Below are 21082 nucleotides of genomic sequence, written 5' to 3' on the forward strand. Positions count from 1 at the left end.
GTTTTCTCTTTCCTCCCTTCAGAGGTGCTGGTGCCTGCTCTGGCAGCTGGCATCAAGCATCCCACCCCATCCTTTCCCATCTCTCTGCCCCTGCTGCCGTAACAGCAGTGAGGCCCTGAGCTAGGAATACAGCTGTTATGTGCTATGACAGGAGGTGGGAGCTGGCCTTCTCCTTCCTTAGCCTTGACTCATTGACTGTTTTAAGTGGCAAATACCTGCATACTGTTTTGCATTTATGCTTTCTCTGCCCAGCAGAGGACAAAGTGTACAAATAGCATTGATGCTGTTATAGTCACAATAATGTTATTCCTGGGCAGAGCTGAGCACAAAGGTTGACAGCATCAATGCCAGCAGCAGGAGTCCTTGGCTTCAGTGAGCTTTAGATCAGGCCCCCCTGTTCAATCCTGAGCTTTAGATCCAAGAGAGCTTGCCAGGGAGTTCATTAGCACCAGGATTTTCCTCTTAGGAATGGACATCATTAGGTTAATGGGATGGGCAGCTGACCCCTGAAGATATTTAAAAGATATGTAGGCATAGCACTTAAGGACACGGTTTAGTGGTGAAGGTAGTGCTATATTATGGCTAGATTCAATGATCATAGAATCAGCTAGGTTGGAAAAGACCTTTAAGATCACCAAGCCCAACCATTACTCCAGGACTGCCAAATCCATCACTAAACCATGTTGCTAAGGGCCTCATCTATATGGTTTTTGAACACTGGGGGACAGTGATTCCACCACTGCCCTGGGCAGCCTGTTCCAATGCCTGACTACCGTTTTGGTGAAGAAATTTTCTTAAGGTCTCTTCCAACCTAAATAAGTCTAAGTTCTTGCTATCTCCTGGTAAGTGCATAGAAGTAATGCAAACAGTATTTTCTGTATCCTGCCTTTGTGCCAGATGCATTTTTTCCAGCATTTTTAGCTCTACTCCAAGACTTGAAAAAAAAGTTACTAAGATACTGCTTCTTTCATGGGATGGGTGAAGAAGAGCAGTGAGATGAGCTAGAAGACTGGAGTAGTCGTCTTGCAAAATGCATAAATTTTGTTGGAGTGCCCAGAGAGCAGCTTCCTTATGTAAAATGATGGTAAATTTTGACCCTATGGGTAAAGAAGCTACCCTATGCAGCCATCCCCAGGGATGTTTTAGAAGATGACTAGTACTCTGGGGGTGTGCTGATCACTGAATATGCAAGGGTGGCTTGAGTTTAAAGAACTAATGACTGGCTTCACCCGCCATGGAGAAAGCTCATGCTTGCTGAGCATTTATGTAGAATTATAGGCAGTAAACATCTATTTTCCAAAGGCAGTCTCTATCTTTTGAAATGTCTCCGTAGAAAGTAGCCATCATTTTCTTGCAGGTTTTCTCCTATCAAGTGGTGTCTGGACATCCAGAGCTGAAATCTTTACGTTTAGAATCCACCTGCTTTACTAAATGGATGCATTTGATAGTGATATTTGATCACTCAGTTTGAAAGACTGTTCTTTTATGCACCTTCTTTTAATTGCGGCAAAGCTGTATTCCTTTATTTGTTTGGAGGATTTTTTCCTACCTATTTTGTTCATTACTGTACATAGCCTGAAAATTATGTCACTTCTGTTGTGTTCTTGAACAGCATCTAAGGAAAAAAATAAGTTAAAAAGTTCCACAGCATGCCATAGCCCTCTGACTCGCAGTCAGAGCACTTCAATTACAATACTAGCATTCAAGATAATTCAATGGTATCACAAGTGTTTGTACTGCTATGTGCAGATCTGTCGTCACTGAAGAGACACCATTTCTTTTGTTAAGTGAAGCTCAATCAAGTTTTACAATGTAGGCATCCTCAAAAGTTTCATCTTCAGTAGAAACCTCGCATCTGATCCTACATTCTTTGCTTTGCAGTGCATCCTACATTCTCTGTTTTGCAAGTTACACAGGGGATGAAACCAGATCCATCCTTATAGTCCTTACTTTCTACTTCCTCCTCAGTTGGGAACAGTCCCTTAAACCAGGGTTTAAACTTGCCCTGTTTAAACCATGACACTCCTCCAGATACACAGCACTGAAGTGTCATGTCTACAGTAGCCTTTGGATGTGCTGTAAGACGCTTAATCTTCAAAATGGTAGCTGCTTCTTGGCTAGATTGACCAGAACCCTCGATTTTAGTTTTTTCAGAGAGAAGAGGATAAAAGTCTTGACACATTTATGAAATAAAGTCTTGATACATTTATGGAGTAAACTCTTGACACATTTATGAGGGGGTTTTGGTGCCATGGCAGCTGAGTGGTTTGTGTTCTACTATTTAAACTGTAATTTTCACATTTCACTGATGTCCTGTAATATTAAATAGCTACCTGAAGGGACTAGCATAAATATAAGACTCCCTGCCTGCTTATTCCCCGTGTTTAGACTTGGCCTTGAGCAGGCCCAGCGTGAAACTTGAGTGTTTAAAAACCCCTGTATCTCTGTGAACCTCTACCTTGACTGCCAGAGATCCCTTACTGCCTCCTTCAGGTGACTCCCCTATCACAAAAAAGTAACTTGGGGACAACTTCTTTAGTGGTAGTGGGTAATATACACGATGCCTGCTTCTTTGCCCCTTCTCCACACACACTGCTGATCCCAAACCTAGAGTCCTGTCACCTTCCGGTGGTGCTTGACTGGTGAGGCAAGAATCATGCTCAGGAACGATATTATCAGAGTGGCCTTGACTGTTTCGTGCTGTTATAAAGCTAATACTTTAAAGGTTCTATGTGGCCCTGATTTGCAGTCACAGTTCATTAGCAGCCCTGTTTGTTAGGTTCTTCTGTAAATTAGGAAGAAATACAATTAGTTGCAATGGCAATAATCTTATACTGACCTATCGTAACAGAACTTAATGTATCCATAGAAAAAAGCCACAATCTTGCATGAAAAAGTATTGCCACATGTACACCACTCCACAAATATTTTGGTAGTTTGTTCTCATTACTCAATATTCAATCATTGCTAGTTTTCACACTGACTCTCAGAAACTACTCCAAAGTGTGTTAAATCCAACAGATGTCTTCTTACTGACTTAAAAAAAATATATCTGGATGCAGTCAGAGAATGCTGGCTAAAATGCTGTGCTGGCACTCACATTTCATTCATTTTTCTGAAACAGTTTAAATTTAAGAAGTACTGATCAGCTTTAGTTGAGAGGTTTGATTTTATCTTTAGCGAGTTACAGTTTGTTAGTTAATTTTTATAGTTTATTCAGTGCATAACTGTGGGATGGCTATTCTGAAAAACAGAAATACTTCCTTAAAGATTTTATCTACTTTAGATAAGAATCCAACCCCTGTAACAACTTTGTGGGGTGTCTTATTCCCTTATCCAGGCACACTAAAAAAGCTTGAGTACTTGCAAACTAGTACCCAAATTTAAACTAACTTCTAAGAGATAACAAACAATAATAAAACAATAGTTTACCCACAAGCTCGAGCTGAAGGGCTTGTTCTACACACTATTGAGTTGCTGAATGGAAAATTTCACCTCGTAATATATTGTCAGATGCCTTTGGAGAGAACTATAGTTTGCTCATACAAAAATATAATCCATTTTCTCCAGTATTAATTTTTATGGCTTGGTTGGCTTCAGGTAACTGTCCAATTTTTGTGGCTCTGATACATTCATACAATGCTTGATGTTGTCAGGTACAAAATTTGATATGAGAAGTTCAAGTCTTATGAACTGTTTCTGGTAAGAATTTCTCTTACCTCAGAGACAACAGGAGCCTTTGCTAAAGCAAGAGAGAAAGTCTTCCATTAAAAAGCTGCTGCAGTAAAATACTTCTGGGATGCTAAGTCAAGAGTGATTTATTGCAGAAGAAGCAGTTGCACAGAACAAAAGTATGCACGTACTGTTCTTTGAGTGCTCTGTACCTGGGCTCAGTAAGACATTGCACTTACACACATACATACCTAGTGTGTCATACTGCATATATCAAAAGAAGAAATTTTGCTCTTGGTTAAAGAATGTGGGGGTTTTTTTGGTTGTTTTTCTGCCAGCAAAAATAAGACCAAAGTATCAGTCCCATCAACAAGATGGCAGTCAAGCACTTCTGTCGAGCAGGCTGCTCATCCTACTAAAACATTCTGTTACTTTGCTACAGAATAAGAGAAGATCTTTAGTTTGAGAACAAATTAGTTAAGAAGTAAACCCCAGATAAGGGTTTGATGCTAACATTCCTCAAGTATGAAGCTGAAAATCTATATTGCTTTCTTGCCACTGGAACTTTACAACAGGGTAAATAAATACAAAATTACATCTTGTGGTTGAGGGGAGAGAGGGAAAGTGAAATTGCTCCTGTGAGATGTGGTATCTCCTGGAAAGCAAATGGTGGTGGAATGGCTGGATTAAAGATAACCTCAATTTTTGTCTCTTGATTTTTACCAGCCTCTACTTTTAAGCAAATTTTATAGTAGGGAATATCATTCTTCACTCATTTGAGAGAAAACAAGTCGAGGAAAGCAAAAATGCAAGTTAAATTCAACCTTTGTTTATACCAGTTTGTTGGAATTTTTGTAGAGACTTTCAGTAGCAAAAATGACCTGCCAAGTGAAACTATCTACTGGAGCACTGTGTGGGCTAATTGGATAGGAAGCTACAGCCTCTTCCCTAGTCTCCTGGGGCTGAATGGTGCTTGCACAGGCTCATAAGTTACACCTTCCTGTCCCAAACCACTCTGTACAACTGAAACAAAATTATTTTCCCTCAAGTTACATCATAATAGTACTCTGTACTGTCCTTAAATCCATAGATGTATTATACATACCAGGAAGCCAGAGTAATATTTCTTTTGAGATGGGTTTCTCCAGGCTTTGTAAACCACTTTGAAAGCAATTTAGCACAGATTGTAGGTAGAAACAGTTGCCTGAGTGGCCCGGTAGTTCTTGTCTGACATTATCCTTTATTATACCTTCCTCTAGTAACCACTGGGTTTGAATCTCTTCAAGGCAGAAATCACTTACTCTACACACACAAACACAGAGAGATGGTACAGTATTTGCTTGTGCTAGATAAGCAAATAAAGATGTGAAAAGGAGGTCAAAGAAACTTGATTTTTTACCTCTTTATAGTCTTGATATTTATATATCTGTTTATTTATACAGGCAGCAAGAGGATCCAGTCTCAGTAAGGAATACATGAAGTGCAAGAATTAATGTTTTGTTGACAGCTTAAACACAATGAACCTCTAGTCCTCCGGATATAAAAATGTACTTATTTATAATAATTTAGTACTTGTCTAACTATGGGGCTTCTATAACAAATGTAACATGTAATTACATGTTTTATTATATTTTCCCTGGCTTATGAAGTTCCAGGTTTCTCCATGCTAGTCCTTCTCATGGTCCCCAAAACAGCTGTGCCAGCATGATTTAGAAGGGGGTGAATTAAGGAGTACAAGCATTTTCCCTGCTGCAGGAGGAACAATCTATTGACTTTCTCATAAAGCATCAGTGTCATCCTATTAAAAAAAAAAAAACAACAACTCATCAGGAAAATACTTCACAAACTCCAAGAGCTATTTTTCCATTTTTACGTTTTCCCTGTAAGAGTTTCTTGAAACCTTCAGAGATATAGACACCATCAAGTCTGCTCAATGGATTAGACTCCCTGATTTCCAGTAGGGTACGCAGGCACGCAGATGCTGTGGATGCTGAAATTCTCAGGCTAGCTCTCTTTCTCAAGCTGAATCCAGACCTCAAGCTAGATTTAGATCTACATATGGAATATTTTTCTTATGTTTGTGTGCATTGGTTTGCATGTGCAGTGCTATGCAGGTGTCCTCACTTTGAGACAGCCAACCACATCTGGGTGGGATTTCTTTTTTTTTTTCCTTAGACAAGAAAAAAAGCAGATATTTTGTGACAAAGCCTGTGAAGTCTTATTAGGAACAGCACTTCTGTTGCTGCTGAGATTCAGCCCTCTCAAAACTCCCTATTTCCATGGTGGCTATGCATGTAAAGCTGGATGTCCAGGACACACCTGCACTGATCTCAGACTCCAAGCAAATGGGACTCATGGCAGAGCTAACACAGGTTTAACAACAGTGAGTCCTCTCCAGATGTTTTCATGTGTACCAGAGAGGAAAACGTAAACATATTGCCCAAAGAACACAGGATGAAAAATTCACCTTGTAAATGGATAGAATGGGATTTCTTTGTAGTACTCTTTGAACGTGTAACATCAAGGAAATTTGGTTTTCTTTGTGATACAGTTTTGTCTTCATCAGCAAGAGACCCTTTGTTTTTAACTTCAGTGTCTGTGAAGGATCCTTCTGAGAGCTACTCGTCATCTTTATACCTCAAGCGTTTGATTCCTTTGGGGAAAGAATGAATGGGCTCTGCAAGTTAAAGTGAGCACCTCCACAGCAGTTGGCATGTCCAGTAAATATTGCACTGCATCCAGTGTTGGTAGGACTAAAAAGCAAACCTCTGAATTTCTTTAAATTTTATCAAGGTATGGCATAGCACTGCAAGATGCTGACTTGCGGGTTTCCCAATCCCCCAGGTACTGAGCACCTGATCCGCAGGGAGAATCTCATAGCATAGGCAAAGAGAGAAGGGTTGGGGAAGGATGGGTTTCACAGTTGCACCCTATGCAGCTGTGAAATACCTTTGAAAAAAAAAAAACGAAGATGTATTTGATTGATATTTTCTTTCCCCGTTAGAGAGATACAGGGACTATGACCAACAGTATGTGAAAGACTAAGCTCCCTCTGTGAAAAGAATGTGCCTTGTCTGGAGAAACAGTTTCCAGATACCTTAAATAATATCTAGGGAAATGCTTTACATCCTTATCGTTCCTGAAGGCCTTTGAGGGAAATTACCAGCTGTTGGAGAACTGAGTGTAGCAGTTAAGACAGCTGTTTGGAGAAACTGCATAGAATTACCAAGAGCAATTAAGTGTGAGCATATAGGAATAACTGTATTCATGTGAGAGTGTCAGAGTTAAAAGCACTGACTGTCACAGCTTTGGAGACAAAAAAAGCACCCATCCTTGTAACAGTGAGATGAAAATTTGGTAATACTAAAATGGACATTTGCTTTGAAAAATTATCTCTTTTAACACCAACTGTAGATCCAGACAGCTACTGTCTTTCACAAATGAAACTATACCCTCAATGCAGATGATTTCAATGAGAAGTTCTGCCCTGTCATGCTTACATAACTTTGGAGAAACATGAACAGTGTGGGGAGCCATGAATGTGCTGTTCTTTTCTATGTGCTCCTGAAACTGAAAAGCTTTCAGATCCTCCAGGTCCTTTAGGTTGCCCTCTCTTCTCTTGCAGCATTACATTATGTGTTACATTGCACCTTACTCCAGAAGAAAATTTGTACCTATCTTGTGGATACTTCAGATAAAAAGTTTAGTATTAAGTTTGGAATGAAAGCCCACAGTGTGGTGACACAAATTGACTTCTTCCAAATGCTTCATTTTTATGCTTCCTTTGAAAGCTTTTTTTTTTTGAGGAACTGTAAGGAGAAAAGGGACATTTATTTCTAGATGCACATTAAATTTAATAGAGCAATGAAAAGAAACAGACACTAATTGTTCTCTCCTGCATGAGCTGCATATAGTCAGTAATATGCATGCTGCCAGGAGGGGCTTGAGATGGCATGCAGCTTGCTTCTCCCTTGCCTCTATCAGGCAGTTCTGAGTTAGCACTTTAAAGTTCTGAAACGTGCATCAGGCAGGAGCAGGATGATGTGTATTAGTCACTTTGAGTCAAACTGCATCTTTTCAGTTAGTCCTTTGTGGCAGTATGCGAATGCATTGCCTCTAATCCCAGCACTGTTCTTCTATTTCATAACTACTATGTTGCAATTTGTTGGTTGGTTATTTTTTAAATAAGTTTAGAAGAACACTATGTGCATACTTGGTTCAACACTGGTGCAGCCTTGGCTTTGTCCTGAGGAGCCCAAGGTACACCTGAAACTTTTAGTATGTGTCTAGATGGCGAGATAAGGTACTAAACGTGTATAATATGGCAGAGACCAAACTGATATGATGCTGACTGGTCATTCCTACCCCTCAGTGAGGCTGGTCCATGTAGTCAGTCAAACAGTGGTAGGATCCAACCCAAATCCAGCCAGTGCAGGTCTGCAGTGCCACATAACAGCATAGATGGCTTAGCAATCCCCAGCCTGACTGTTGCCACCAAAGTACCAAATGAAAATATTGCTTTTAAGCAATATTAAGCAAGGGAACAAAAGCATGTGAGTGTTGCTTTTGGAAGTATTAGCTAAAGATCACAACAGCAATAAGGAAGCTGTAGGTGCTTAGGCCTCCTATTAAGCTTAGAACGAAATTTTCAAAAACAGTGTACAATGTAGAAATTGTAATATAATCAAAATAGAAATTTAGACACTGTAAATCACTTATATGGTTTATAGCACTTGATGTACAGGAAAGCAATCAGTCCAACCAAAAGACAGGCAGCTGTTAATCCAAAGACTGAGCCAACTAAAATGCAACTTGGGAGCTGTAAATAATTAATAACAATTACCTCCAAAGAAGCTGTTCCTTGAGCAGTATCAGGAGTGACAATGAGTTGGCATCTGTATACTTCTGTTTCCTCCAGATGTATTTTTGGCAGAAATAGCACAACATTGCCTTTTTTTTTTTTATTTCACTAATGTGCAGGATCCTACTCTAGGAGGGCTGTGGTTTCCAGCTGTAATTATAAACAGCATCGTTTTCTGGTCAGTATCTTGGTTATTTTTAATACCATGTGATTCTCATATTGTTATCCAGTTGTGGTATACTGTACTCAGAGTTCAAACACGGTACAGAGTTGTCTGTGTTCAGGAAATGTATCACTAGTTTAGTGCTCATTTGCACTATCAGGGTCTCTCCCAAAAGGAAACAGCATAATCAGAGAAAAAAAGAAAAAAAAAAAAGACAGAAAAAAGCCCTCTTGAAACATGGCAACATGGCTCTTGAGGGATCATTCGATTTTTTGACATCCCGTTTTATCATGACACCGCTTTGCTTCTTTATTACTCTTTAGAAGTGCTCAGTTATGCTTGTGTTAGACTCCCTCTAGTGACGAAACAGTATGCAACTTACATGAAAAATCACTGTTACAACTAATGCTGCATCACTTCTCCATGGTACTACCTGCATTGGCAAGGTCTGCACTGCCTGTAGAATAGGCATGGGCTCTGTTACTTCAGTCTTTGCTACTGAAGCATGTTGTGACTGTGGAAATGTCCATACACAGAAGTTTGCACAGGACTGTGCCCTATGGCCCATCCTCTCCCCCTAGATAGGCTCTGTATTCATACAACAGAGTAGCTTGGTGTGATGCAGGGTGGAGATGGAGGGCTGCCTGTTCCTCCATCCTACTTTCTCCACTGTCACCTGTGATAGGGAGCACAAAAATTGAGGTCCTCTTCTCAATGTAGTATTAACAGCAAAAAACTTGTAGGAGAGGGTGTGAAATTAGATGAGGGGTATGCACCACCACCTTCTGTAACAGAAACAGCTCTATAGGCAGTTTCTTAGAACATACCAGCTGTGAGCAATTATGTGTTAAGAAACATATTTGAGTAAATACAAATCATTTGCAGCAGAGACTAATCAGCAGTCACGGTGGAGTCATTCAGACTAACAGCCACCTGAACTGATGGAAAAGGTGCAAAGAATGGAGAAGTCAGCCTTGTAGTGCTGCCCCATCCCTACATTTGTCACTGAAAAATACACCAGGTTTAGAAACTGAAAAACTAAAAAAAAAAAAAAAAATTACTTTCCTTCATTGATACAGTATTTTACTACATAAGCAACTATGCAAACTGTTATTTAGCATAATACTGGATGGTATAATTATAAAAAAGTGGCATTATTGTTAGATACAAAATGATTCTGGCAAGTATAGATTTTAAGGCATTAGAAAACATTAGGGTAGGTGGTTTTGATACTGGCTATCTGTGAATGCATAAATAAATAATGAGACTCAAGATAGTTCTCTACTTCCCATTATGTAAAAGAAAATAAATTTCAGTTTTAGAAATGTAACTAAACTACAGGGAGTGTTGCTATGTTTTCAGATGATTCTCATTTCACTGTCTCGGTACAACTATCTCTTCATTTCAGAAACTAACAGGTATTTGAGGATGTAAATAAGAGAGTACATCTGGGGCCAACCTTAGGGACATCTCCTGGCATCTGCTACCTACTTTTGCACAACTTACAAAAGGACAATCCATAGCTTAGAGCCTTGCTGCTTCGCAAAATGCCACCATACCTCAAGGTTGTGGCTTTTTTTTTTTTTTCAATCAAGTTACATTTACAAAATGGAAGAGTCTAATGTGGCTGGACATGGTACCATGTCCTGTGAATCTCCCCAAGAGTCACATTGCCACAGCCATTCTGACATCCTGAAATGGCTGGCACCTGGCCTTGCAGGGAGAATCTGCAAGCAAAGAGAAAGCAAGCTATAGATAAACCTGTTACTAAACCTGTGGGTGCCTACCTTCTCTAGGATTTCTGTTTTGAACAAGACAGGGAAGTGTGTGGTGTTGTCAAGGACTTACAGTGCTGTTGCAGCAGCATTTTAAGTAGTTGGTTTTGTATTTTTATGAATATAGAAAACTGAGCATTCATGTACCTCATTAGTGAATAGCTATTTCAGTGAGGCAGCTGGGCCAGGGAAGAACACAAGATACTTGGATCTTTTTAGAAATTCCTTTACACATATTTCCAGAAAGCAAAAAGTGGAGGGCAAACAGTAAGGGCCTCTGAGTGGAAATACAAAGTTGTGCATACAGACAAGGTCTAAACCAGTTCTTTTCCCACCAGGTTAAAATAAAACTATAGACGTCTGTCACTGTGCTGAGTTTCAGTTTAATCCAGTTAAAAACTAATCTATACAAAGTACAGAGTGGACTTTTTTTTTTCCCTTACATATATTCCACTGGAGGATACGAATTTGTACAACACTGACCAAATCTTACCCCTTCATCCTCCTACCAAAATCCCAGCCAAATGCAAAACCAAATCTCTACATCTTTGCCTTGAAACCGGTCTCTCTGTGAAGTTACATTCAGTTTTCTCATAATCACCTCCTAAATGAAAAGCAGAGTACAGGTGAAAGCAATGGTGCCCATGATATTCCAGTCCTTTATCTACCTATGATTATAGCTTTCTACTTTCTCACTTAGCTGTAAGCTTAATTTTATTTTTTTCATCTTTAAAAAGCTACTGAGAAATCAGTACTATGGCAGAAACATGCTATTAGTGGCTAATACTTCTAGTTTCTTTTATGGAAGAGAGAACCAAATCAGGATTGAAAACAACAAACACTTTAAAAAGCAACAAATCTGCAAAACATTTAATGAGTAAGCATGACTTGAGCACATTGCATAATCTCTAAGGCAGATGTTCCTCACAGTGAGGTAACTCTTATTTAAACCATGCTTCAGAATTGATCCACAAAAATAGTTTGGTGACTTTATTGCACTCAGATGGAGACCTCATTTAGCCTGGGCCTGAAGAATACCTTTCCTCTACAGAGGAAGACAGTATTGGGTGAACACTGTCAACAGACCAGAACTGACAAACCAGCTTTTGTAAGAGCTTCCATTCAGTCCCTGCCATCTTAGTAGCCATGTGATACAGGTACCCATACATAGGTGATTTTTGTAATCAGGTGGACAAGCACAGAGTTCTAGTTTGGGCTCTAATCTGAAAAACATTTAAGCAACAGACTTAAGATGTGTTCAGTAAGAGTTCCATAACTTGTTATTGAGGACTGCGGCTCTGACTTCCACATGATTTAGCGCAAGTAATTGTCAGTTTGACTAAACCCTGATTATTAAGAGATAAACCCATCACCAATTGTAAGCTTTAAAAAACTGCCTGTTCCCACATCTAAAAAATGAACATAAAGTCTGTAGTATATTGCTAAACTGCAAGCCTACTAATTAATTTAACAGATGGGAACAACATTTAGGTATCAGATAGCAACTGAAGGAAAGATGCAACACTGTTTTACACTGAGCACACCTCAGTGGCTAGCTGAAATGCAAAATGAGCAACTTTTGCTAATTCTAACTCATGATGAAACAAGTGAAAATTCTGGCTCCTCACAAGTGGCTTCCTCAGCGTCACCACTGACAATAAACCGTGGCAAGAAGAAACCGAGTTCAGCACCCAAGTTACAACAGCTGTTTACAAAGCTCTCAATGTTTCAAACTAAATGGGATAAGGGGGATATAATGCCCATCTCCAACAGCAAAATATAAGAGGTTGCACTGGAACCAAAGCTTGAGCATTACATTACAAAGCACATCATTACATATAATGACATTTGTCCTTAGGAGGCAGATGTAGCCTAAAGGAATGATTTGTATGATAGAAATGCCTTCACACCAAAGGTTTCAGTCCTTGGTTCTCTGCAAACATCTGTGGCTGTATTACGTCCTCTCTAACCTTTCATGTGGGATGGGGAGAACTCAAGAAAATTTTACCCTTGTCTTTTCCATGACATTTAGGTAAGTTTCTCTCTTTGTTTTCCTCCTCACTCTGTTACCCATTATCAGGCTACAACCCCAAAGCCAGAGCTGTGCACTGAGAAACTGTTAGTCTGGATGTAGCTATAGCTATGTCTCGGCCTCTTAGGAAACAGATGAAGTTGTTGAAAGGTATTTCAGTCTCCTGACAAAGACATTTCAAACTGGTGTTACAGGGAAATGACAAACAGTGGAGACACTGGGTTTTGAAACTATAAATTCTTAACCTCTTGTGTAGAGAACAAAAAAAAAAAAAGTAAAATAATTCCAATTATTTGAGTAGTATAGATGAAGGAAATATGACATGACAACTAACAAGATGAAACAGATGAGGAAATCCAGTGTGTTCCGGGAGTGAGTTCTGTTATACTGCCTGGAGAATAAGAATATGCCTAGGCCTGATGAAAAAAGCCTTAAACATGGAAGGAATGTGCCTAGCTTCTATCAATGAAAGCTCTTCAGAGTGAGAAACCTCCCAAATGTCAACAGAAAATGTAACTGCCGCCTTTTTTAAGTTTGCTTGAAATATTCATGTCTTATTCAGAAAGGAATATCTTTCTATAACAGAGGCTTGCCCCTGTTTCTTTGCTCAAAACCCAAATGATCTCCTTTAATAACACTGTCAGCAGTTAGCCACAGAAGGGGAAGGAAACACAAAGAATGCTTGCCAAGGTGTGTTTGTATCAGTTCAAAGCCAGCATTCTACAGTCAGCACAAACTGTGTTTAAAAATAAACAAACCAAAAAATGCAAACAAAACCAGACCAAACCAACCAAACAAAACGCAACCAACCAACCAAAAAAGAACACAAACCAATACCCAAACAACAAACCAACACACAAACCCCAAAGCAAATAAAAAAAAAAACCAAACAGGGTTTACACTTTAGGATACTTTCAGTCTGAAATAGATGACAAGCAGGGACAATCACACAACTTTTCAACATTCTAGTAAAACTCACAGGAAAATCAACTTATTCTTGTAAAATATTGGCTTATAATATTAGGGACCTAGCCTGCTTTAATACCAAAATAATACAATCAAGTAGCACCCCTGTTTTAGGACACTTCATAAACTTATACCAACTGCTGAAGAACTAATGAGAGTTAATAGTGAGCCTCTTAAGTTAAAGCTAAAGAGAAAAGCCTTCTGAAGCACATGGTGCATTTTGAAAAACCTGCCATTATCATAGGAGGTAGGATAATCTGTACAGAAAAAGACACTGAGTCTTGTTCTGTTTTGTATAACATTTCCATCGACCTAAAATGCTTACTTAATAACATGCAAAATTTTGAGATCAGCTGGCACCTGATGAAAGAAACAGGGACGCAAGTATTGTCCCAAGAGTATTCAACAGCTACATAGAATTAATCTCAGCAAGGAGGATGGTTCAGATCAATACACTAGTAGTACTCCTTTTGAAGGCTTACAGTGAAATTCTTAGGCTTCTGTAAACATGAAAAATATTCACTGTTCCACATAGTTCTTTGCTGTGTTTAGATTTTTCGAAAGTGCAAATCTATTCTGATTAAAGATTAGCAGTTTGATTTTTTTATTTGGTCTCAAAGAAGAAAGAGTTTGGTAGTGCTGGAAATGGTAGGCCTTTACCTATGGTATATTTTGCTTATTAAGATCATTAAAACCATATTTTGCTTCTCAGCATTTCTGGAAAGTTTCTACATAAAACTAGACCTAATTTGACATTCAGGTCAGTTCCCTGCCTGCTCTCTGAAAAGATTGCAATTCATGCCTAAACACAGAATGGCAGACATCACCTCTGTTTTTCCAAGAGGACAGTTCAACAGCTCTGGCCATAAAAATCTTTATTATTAATAGTTTTCTTAATTCCCTCCTCCACTATAGCTTCTAATGATCCCCTTGTTGTTTTTCTCACTGATGCACTGGAGAAAAAATAGTTTAATTTATGATTCAAGTCTGACTGATAGTTCATTTCTAATGTTCCAAATGATTTTACAATGATTCTTCTGGGGAAGAAAGTGGAGAGTTCACATTTCACTCCGATTTCCTGCCCACCCCCCGCCAAGACCCCCAAATAATAAAGATGCTATAAAGTTGAGGCACAAGTGGTTAAGGGTGAACTTGATCAGTTCTAGCAGCTGGTTCCCAGACATGTCCTGGTGGTAAAGGCTGATCACCTTCTGCAGGATGTTTTGGTGCATCTTCAACTTTGTGTTCCCCAGCTGTAAAACACAATAAAACAATCTGTAACTTTCAATTATTAAACTGGCCCAATCATGGAAAGTCTCTAAAGGAAAGTTTCTAGTGCAGGGACAATCAAATTTCTTGGTTTGTAAGTGGAATCAAAAATTCTGTATGGGCCTAATAATGAAATCAGATTGAGATTACCCAATAGACTGCATTATTATAATATTCAGTGTTTCCTCTTAGATTGCTAGTTGTTTCTGTTTTCTGTGTAATATTTTTCCTTACATAACACATTGGTTCTTCGAAGATTGTTCTTTCTGAAATATATTAAATGCTTACAAAAATTTTAATTTCAATATGGGAAGCTTAGAAAAACAAATTAAAAACTTGCTCCTGTATTTTACTCCTGACTGCATCAACAATATTTATAACATTCTTCCTTTGCCTAAATTTGAATAATACTGATTTTCATAGTTTGCTGAAGATTTTATAACTTGCAGCTGCATTTTTGTGTTTTTCTTCTTTCCTTAAATTACCATTAGTATCTCCAGTAGCCTACAGACTAGAAATATTGTCTACTTGGATCTCCTTAACTCAATGAATAAGTAGTGGGTAGTTCTTAAGACACCTGATTATATGGCTTTGCAGAAAGGTTTTACATAAAATACGTGTTAAGAACAATGTCAGCCACATATTGCTGGTATCAAAAGGTGTATCATTAGTCCAACTCCCAGGGCATCTGCTGTAACACTGTTTTTACTGAAGGTGAGGGGAAGTGAGAATCTCAGAACTAAGGATCATAAAATGAAATTATCCACAGGCAGTCTTGAAACAAATGAAAGGCAAAATTAAATTGGTACTGAAATTTCATTGTTTCTCTTCACAGAACTGAATGGCTTTGGGATAGAATTTCAGAGTACTCCACAAAGCAAGCTGTAATCCCTTAATGTAGTATTTAAGGTTTGAAATCCCACTGTTGGCCACGCAGAAACAGTTAAAAGCTTCAAAAGGCTGCCTGGATATAGTCTGAAGTTTTACATTTGAGATGAATGTCAAGTTCTTGAGCTGTATTGATAATGTTAGCACATGAACGTGGAAGCCAATAAAACAATATTAGTTTCAATGCTTTTAGAGGTGGAGGAAAATCTAAGTTAGGATGTATGGATCAGCAGACCTCCTTTAAAGCACAAAAATATCCCCATGGACCATCTGTTATAGTTAAATGCTAATATATACCTCACCATTTTGTTGCCACCAGCGAGCAAATGCAATGACTTATTATGACACTGTTTTCTGAGGGTGTTGAAGCCATTGGTCATTCATACGACCTAAAACTAAATTGTCATGTCATGCTGTGCACAACTGCTGGTAAATTTGTCATTGAGGACAGACCTGAAAGCATTTAAAGGTTTTGATTTGTTCTGCAGTCTGAGACTGTCTGATATTCTATGGCTGCATTACTGGACCTGGTCATTTTATATCTGCATTCTTCTCTGGATGCTCAGAAATCCTAGATATGCCAGATAGCAGTATTTTTAGACTGATAGGTACAACACAATCCTGTGCCCATTTGATGACTTGAGTTAGAACTATGATTTTTTTTATTATGGACTTCAAAGCACTAAGATTTCAGAAACGTTTTATAATTATGAGTTCCATAATTGCCTTAAAGACAGTTTAGTGAACCTACCTACAGAGATCATTAAAACCCCATTAACAGTTTCAATGGAAAATAGAATTTTAATGACTTTTACATTGGAGGTCTTATTTTTAAGTTTGCACAAAAAGCTACATACGGGGTTGGAATTTCAGTTCTCCAGCTGGTCCTGCGGGAGGACTTCCCTGCTGTAGTTTCTTTTGTTCCATCTGTTTTACAACCTGATGAAACATAAAATATGATATTTGAAAAACTTCAATCTGTAAACTTTCTCTGATGCAACATAAATGAATACAATTAAAGTTTGCAGTCATTATATAAAGTCTTCATTAATAGGTATACTACTGAGTTGAGATGCTCACATTGTTTGCTATAATCCTGAATACAATATTATGTTTTACTACCATTAGTTTAGAATTCAGCTGGGACTCATATGAGAAATCAAGGTAAAGAACACTTCACAGCTGGGGACTGTAATGAGCTGTTACACATATGAGGATACAGAATAGGAAAAAAAATTCTGTTCTCGTAAGTACCTGCTGAAGCTCTTGTTTCTGAGCCTGAAGCTGGTCATGCTGCCTCTGTAGCTCTTCCTTCTGCTTCTGAAGATCTTCAGCCTTCTTTCTAAGTTCATCTTCCTGCTGAGAAATATGACTTTCAAATTCCTTCAGCTCATCCTCAGTGAAGAGCTGCTGCTGATCTAGTGTCTGCAACAAAATACATACAAATGTATTTAGCCAGAATGTTTATATATTTTTATTATCTTCCCACTGAACTTATTAGATGAATTGAACAGTTCACTAAACAACCCTCAGAATTTTCATGTAAATACTCAGGCATGACACCGTAAAGGGTTAGTACACTCACTTTAAGAAACAGCAAAATAGCCATTTGTCAGCTATTTTCTCATAAAAATTCTACTACAGATTTAGAGGTAGGAGAAAAAATTCCTCTTGCTTCCAGCTGAGCTCTCATCCTCCCTCATGATTCGTAACTGTTCATTTTCTGTTTGAAATGAGGGAAACACTCTTCTAGAATCCACAGGGTGGCGCAAGGCCTTTTCTGTTTGTGTGTGCACCATAAAGAGTACATCTGCATTACATTACTCTGTTACATTTGTACACTGCATTTAGCTAAGATGCTTAACCACACACATACCAAAACAGAACTGAAAAAAGCAAAGGTCAGAGACATGCCATTTGGTTTCCTGGTTAGAGTGATGTAGTACCATATGCTGCACTAGGAACACATTACCTCCCAGCTATCTGGCTCCAAAAATTCTTTTTTCTCTGTAGCTCGCAGGAACTCTTCTAAAGTCACTAGCCGGTCCTTGTTAATATCAACCTATTTAAAACAAAAAATTAAACTCAAGGTAAAGGATGGGTTTTGGTGGAGCTAATGTTTAATTTCATCATGCCAATATCTTAAAATATGACCGTTATACTTTTAAACTATCTCATTTTTAAGGGAGTGCCTGCCACTTCTGACAACTTCTCTCAAAAGGTTATATAACTTAACAATATAGGAGATAAAAAGTAAATCCTCATATTTTACTTCCAAATCCATTGGCTTTATTGGAAACATTATTTGTGGTCACAGCCCCAGTGCTAATAGTGGAATGCTTGATTTTTTTGATTAAAATGTGTTGTAGCTTTCTGGTAATAATTATGTAACTCTGAGTCAGAGTAACCTCCACATTTGGATGGGTGGTTTTGAAACATGAAAAAAAACCCGACTGAATTGTGTCAAAATCCTTTAAGGGTAAGGAAGGAAATGCTTCCTTTTATGACTAACAGAAGACCAGGCTTGCTATGTTGCTCAAGGTTATGGAATATAGTTGAATACAGAAAAGATGTGAGTGAAAAAACACAGTGGTTCAAAATACCCTCTTCCCTTTCCTCTGTCTCCCAAGGTGAAAACCTGTCAGAACTATACACTGTCATAGGTGATACCTTGAGCTGTGAGACTTCTTAGGAAGCGACAAAGGTGAGACAAGAAGACACTACTCTCTCACCTCAAACATAAATCTTACACGTTTGACAAGTCAAAAGCACATTTACCATTTTCCCTGTTTGACACAAAATTCATAGGGAATTTCCACTGAATCTCAGTCTCTGCAAAAGATGGAGGCTACAGCACCATTTCTTCTCTGGAACTTCTTAAATAGAAACATCAGAATATGGGGACAGCGCTTGAGTATTGTAACTTTATGTGAATCACAGCAGAAACAGCATTCAGTGTGACAGGGTTATCCCTTTCTGCTGTACTTGGACAACCCTTTGTGTTAGGAGGTCTGTATTTCTTGAACACAGAAGGAAATTAGCAGCTCTACTGACTATCAGTGCCCACCTCATTCATTACATGTTCTCTCATTCTCAGCCTTTCTTCTTCCATTTCAACCATGTCATCCTCTTCATTTTTGGGATCATAAACTTTTTCTAGCTGAAATTCAGAATTAGCAAATGTTAATTTGGGGAATGGGCTGCTCATTCAAATGAAAGAGTGTATTTGGAACAGTAGCATGAGAAGTTGCTAAAAACATTAGTTCACCATTTTTCCAATAGAGTGAGAGTGTATTTTAGCATAGCATTCAAGCAACAAGTAAGCCTTTCATTGCCAAGCATGAAGTTTTCAGTTAATTCATATGGTCTGTTGAAAGTTCAGTTGTAATCCAGTGCTGTGGAAGTTACAGTAAAATTGACCAGTCTGATCCAATATTTAACTCAAAGTAGGCAGAATTTTCACATGGTTTCTGGAAGAGGGATGAGTAGCTTTTTTACCAGAGCATGCAGCTGACCCTGTAAGCATTCAGGACATCAGAAGACAAACTGAGTGCTTAGTTTAATGGTCCACTTCTTTTCTTGCACAATGTCTTTCTAGGGAGTTCATGCTTATTTGCTTCTACTTGGCTTTCTTAGTCATTTAGCTTTGCTTGCTTATCCATAGGTAATTTAAAAGGTCCCAGAATATTTGTTTTTAAACGACAAAGCTGCAAAATGGTTAGACACATCTGTCAGAAATGAGTGCCATAAATCTTCATGGAATTACAAGGGATAATGGCAAGGTATTGTTAAAAATCTGTATTTGCAAATTTAATTTTTTTAAAAAATTTACAGTCACTTGAATTTATAAGTTAAAAGTTTCTATATTATGTATAGCACATTTCCTCCCTGGCTCATAAAATCTAGAAAAAATTGTAAGAGTAGGTATTGACAGCCATAGTACCAGATCTCTGAATGGGAAGTTCAGGGCTTTTTTCCTGGTATACTGAAACAGAACTTATGGAAAAATTAAGACCAAGGCCTTTTGTTTCGTCATTGATTCTGCAATTCCCATCACTAGAAATTTCAGTACTTCACTCTCATTTTCCTCTGGGAAGCAAAGTAATATTTGTATTTTCACACACCAAAAAGATAATGCTGAAACAATCTAAGAGCCTGTCCACTTCATCAGATGTGCTTCAAACTACCTAGTACAGAATATGTGAAATTTCTGCAGCCAGTTCCACATGGTGCTGCCTTTGAGCCATGATCACATGAGCGTGATCCTTTTTCTCTCAACAAGCCTTATGACTTGTTGATAAGCACTGAATGAGCACAGCTACCCAGCCTCAGAACCTCTACCAGGCTGCATCTAGCCAGAGCCTGAGCGCAGCTCTCTACACTGCAATTTATACAGAAATAGCTATCCTGCAGATTAATTATAAAGTCTCAGACAATCCTGTGGCAGAGAAATACATGAGCACTAGATATTTGATGTCTGAGCCCTATGCTTCAAATACTTTATTTTCCCTGCTGATACATTTTTACACTTTTGCAGAAACATTAAGGATGCACAAAACTTGGCATGAATACTGTAATTTGTAGTACCAAGCCCCCAAATACACTTGGAAAAAAATACAGACATTCCTGCTACCATTTATTGAAACAAGTTGTTTCTGAACTTCTTACCTCTTTAGTAAACAGAGCTTCTAATTCTTGCTCATCCAGGAAGCCATCGTTATTGACATCTAGAAAACAGTGTTGAAAATACAAGTTGAGTATCTACAGAAAGTAGTTATGTGTAGTAGATCTCCATGAGTTAAGTATCAGCATACATATCTCATGTGGATTAAAACCTCATTTAACAAGATGCTGATTATATAGGTTGTTTTTTGTTTAGGTTTCATCAGGCACTGGCTGAACTCTATTGCCATTTTTGGCTGTCTGGACAAGTCTAGAGCCATCTCCCTACTTAGATTAGCAAACTGAAATAGGTCACAACAGAACTCCACAGACTGTAATTGCCAAAAAATATTGCTGAGGACAAGTTGTGGCAATTTAACAACTAAGTTTGTAAACATATTCAGGAGCAAAAAGAAAATCTGTAGGAAAAATTTGTTAACCAACAGCATGACTCTCCAAATAAACTAAAGAATTATGTGAAAATCTATGTGTTTGAGAAGAGATCACTGTAGAATGATTTTTCACGACAAATGCAGAGAAGAAAATACTTGATAATTAATGCACCTTTTATCCGACATTCTACTCTGAATATTGTTATACTACCTCTAAAATGGAAAGAGAATGACTACTTCAAATGAGTGTTATTATGCAATATTGTTAATTGCTTCAAAGTTTTACATGTACTAAGCTCCAAGGCAAAAGGCTATTTCAGCTATTTCTGTTTTGGTAAAATTAGCACAAAAAAGCTACCAAAAATTTTCAGAACAGTATCTTTCAAGATCTTTTACCAGAAA

General features: G+C 38.2%; 1 protein-coding gene across 2 annotated transcripts in view; it reads right to left on the reverse strand.

Annotated features, from left to right (window-relative positions):
* Nucleotides 1–11313: 11313 nt before the first annotated feature.
* The window catches only part of NUCB2 (nucleobindin 2), a 31313-nt gene continuing 21544 nt past the window's right edge, over nucleotides 11314–21082 (reverse strand). Inside the window, exons 8-13 of one of the 2 annotated variants that reach the window (XM_062608883.1) lie at nucleotides 20295–20353; nucleotides 18694–18786; nucleotides 17599–17688; nucleotides 16881–17051; nucleotides 16484–16565; nucleotides 11314–14722 (exon numbers count right to left, since the gene is read on the reverse strand). In XM_062608883.1, the coding sequence (XP_062464867.1) occupies nucleotides 14610–14722; nucleotides 16484–16565; nucleotides 16881–17051; nucleotides 17599–17688; nucleotides 18694–18786; nucleotides 20295–20353 (608 nt within the window). In that variant the 3' untranslated portion in view covers nucleotides 11314–14609. Of the gene's footprint in view, nucleotides 14723–16475; nucleotides 16566–16880; nucleotides 17052–17598; nucleotides 17689–18693; nucleotides 18787–20294; nucleotides 20354–21082 lie in introns of those variants that run through there. The other variant, XM_062608884.1, reaches the window with a different exon arrangement.

The sequence above is a fragment of the Pezoporus occidentalis genome, unplaced genomic scaffold (genome assembly GCF_034315485.1).
Source record: "Pezoporus occidentalis ecotype Australia unplaced genomic scaffold, CSIRO_AGI_Poc_V1 ctg131, whole genome shotgun sequence".
In the NCBI taxonomy this organism is placed as follows: domain Eukaryota; kingdom Metazoa; phylum Chordata; class Aves; order Psittaciformes; family Psittacidae; genus Pezoporus; species Pezoporus occidentalis.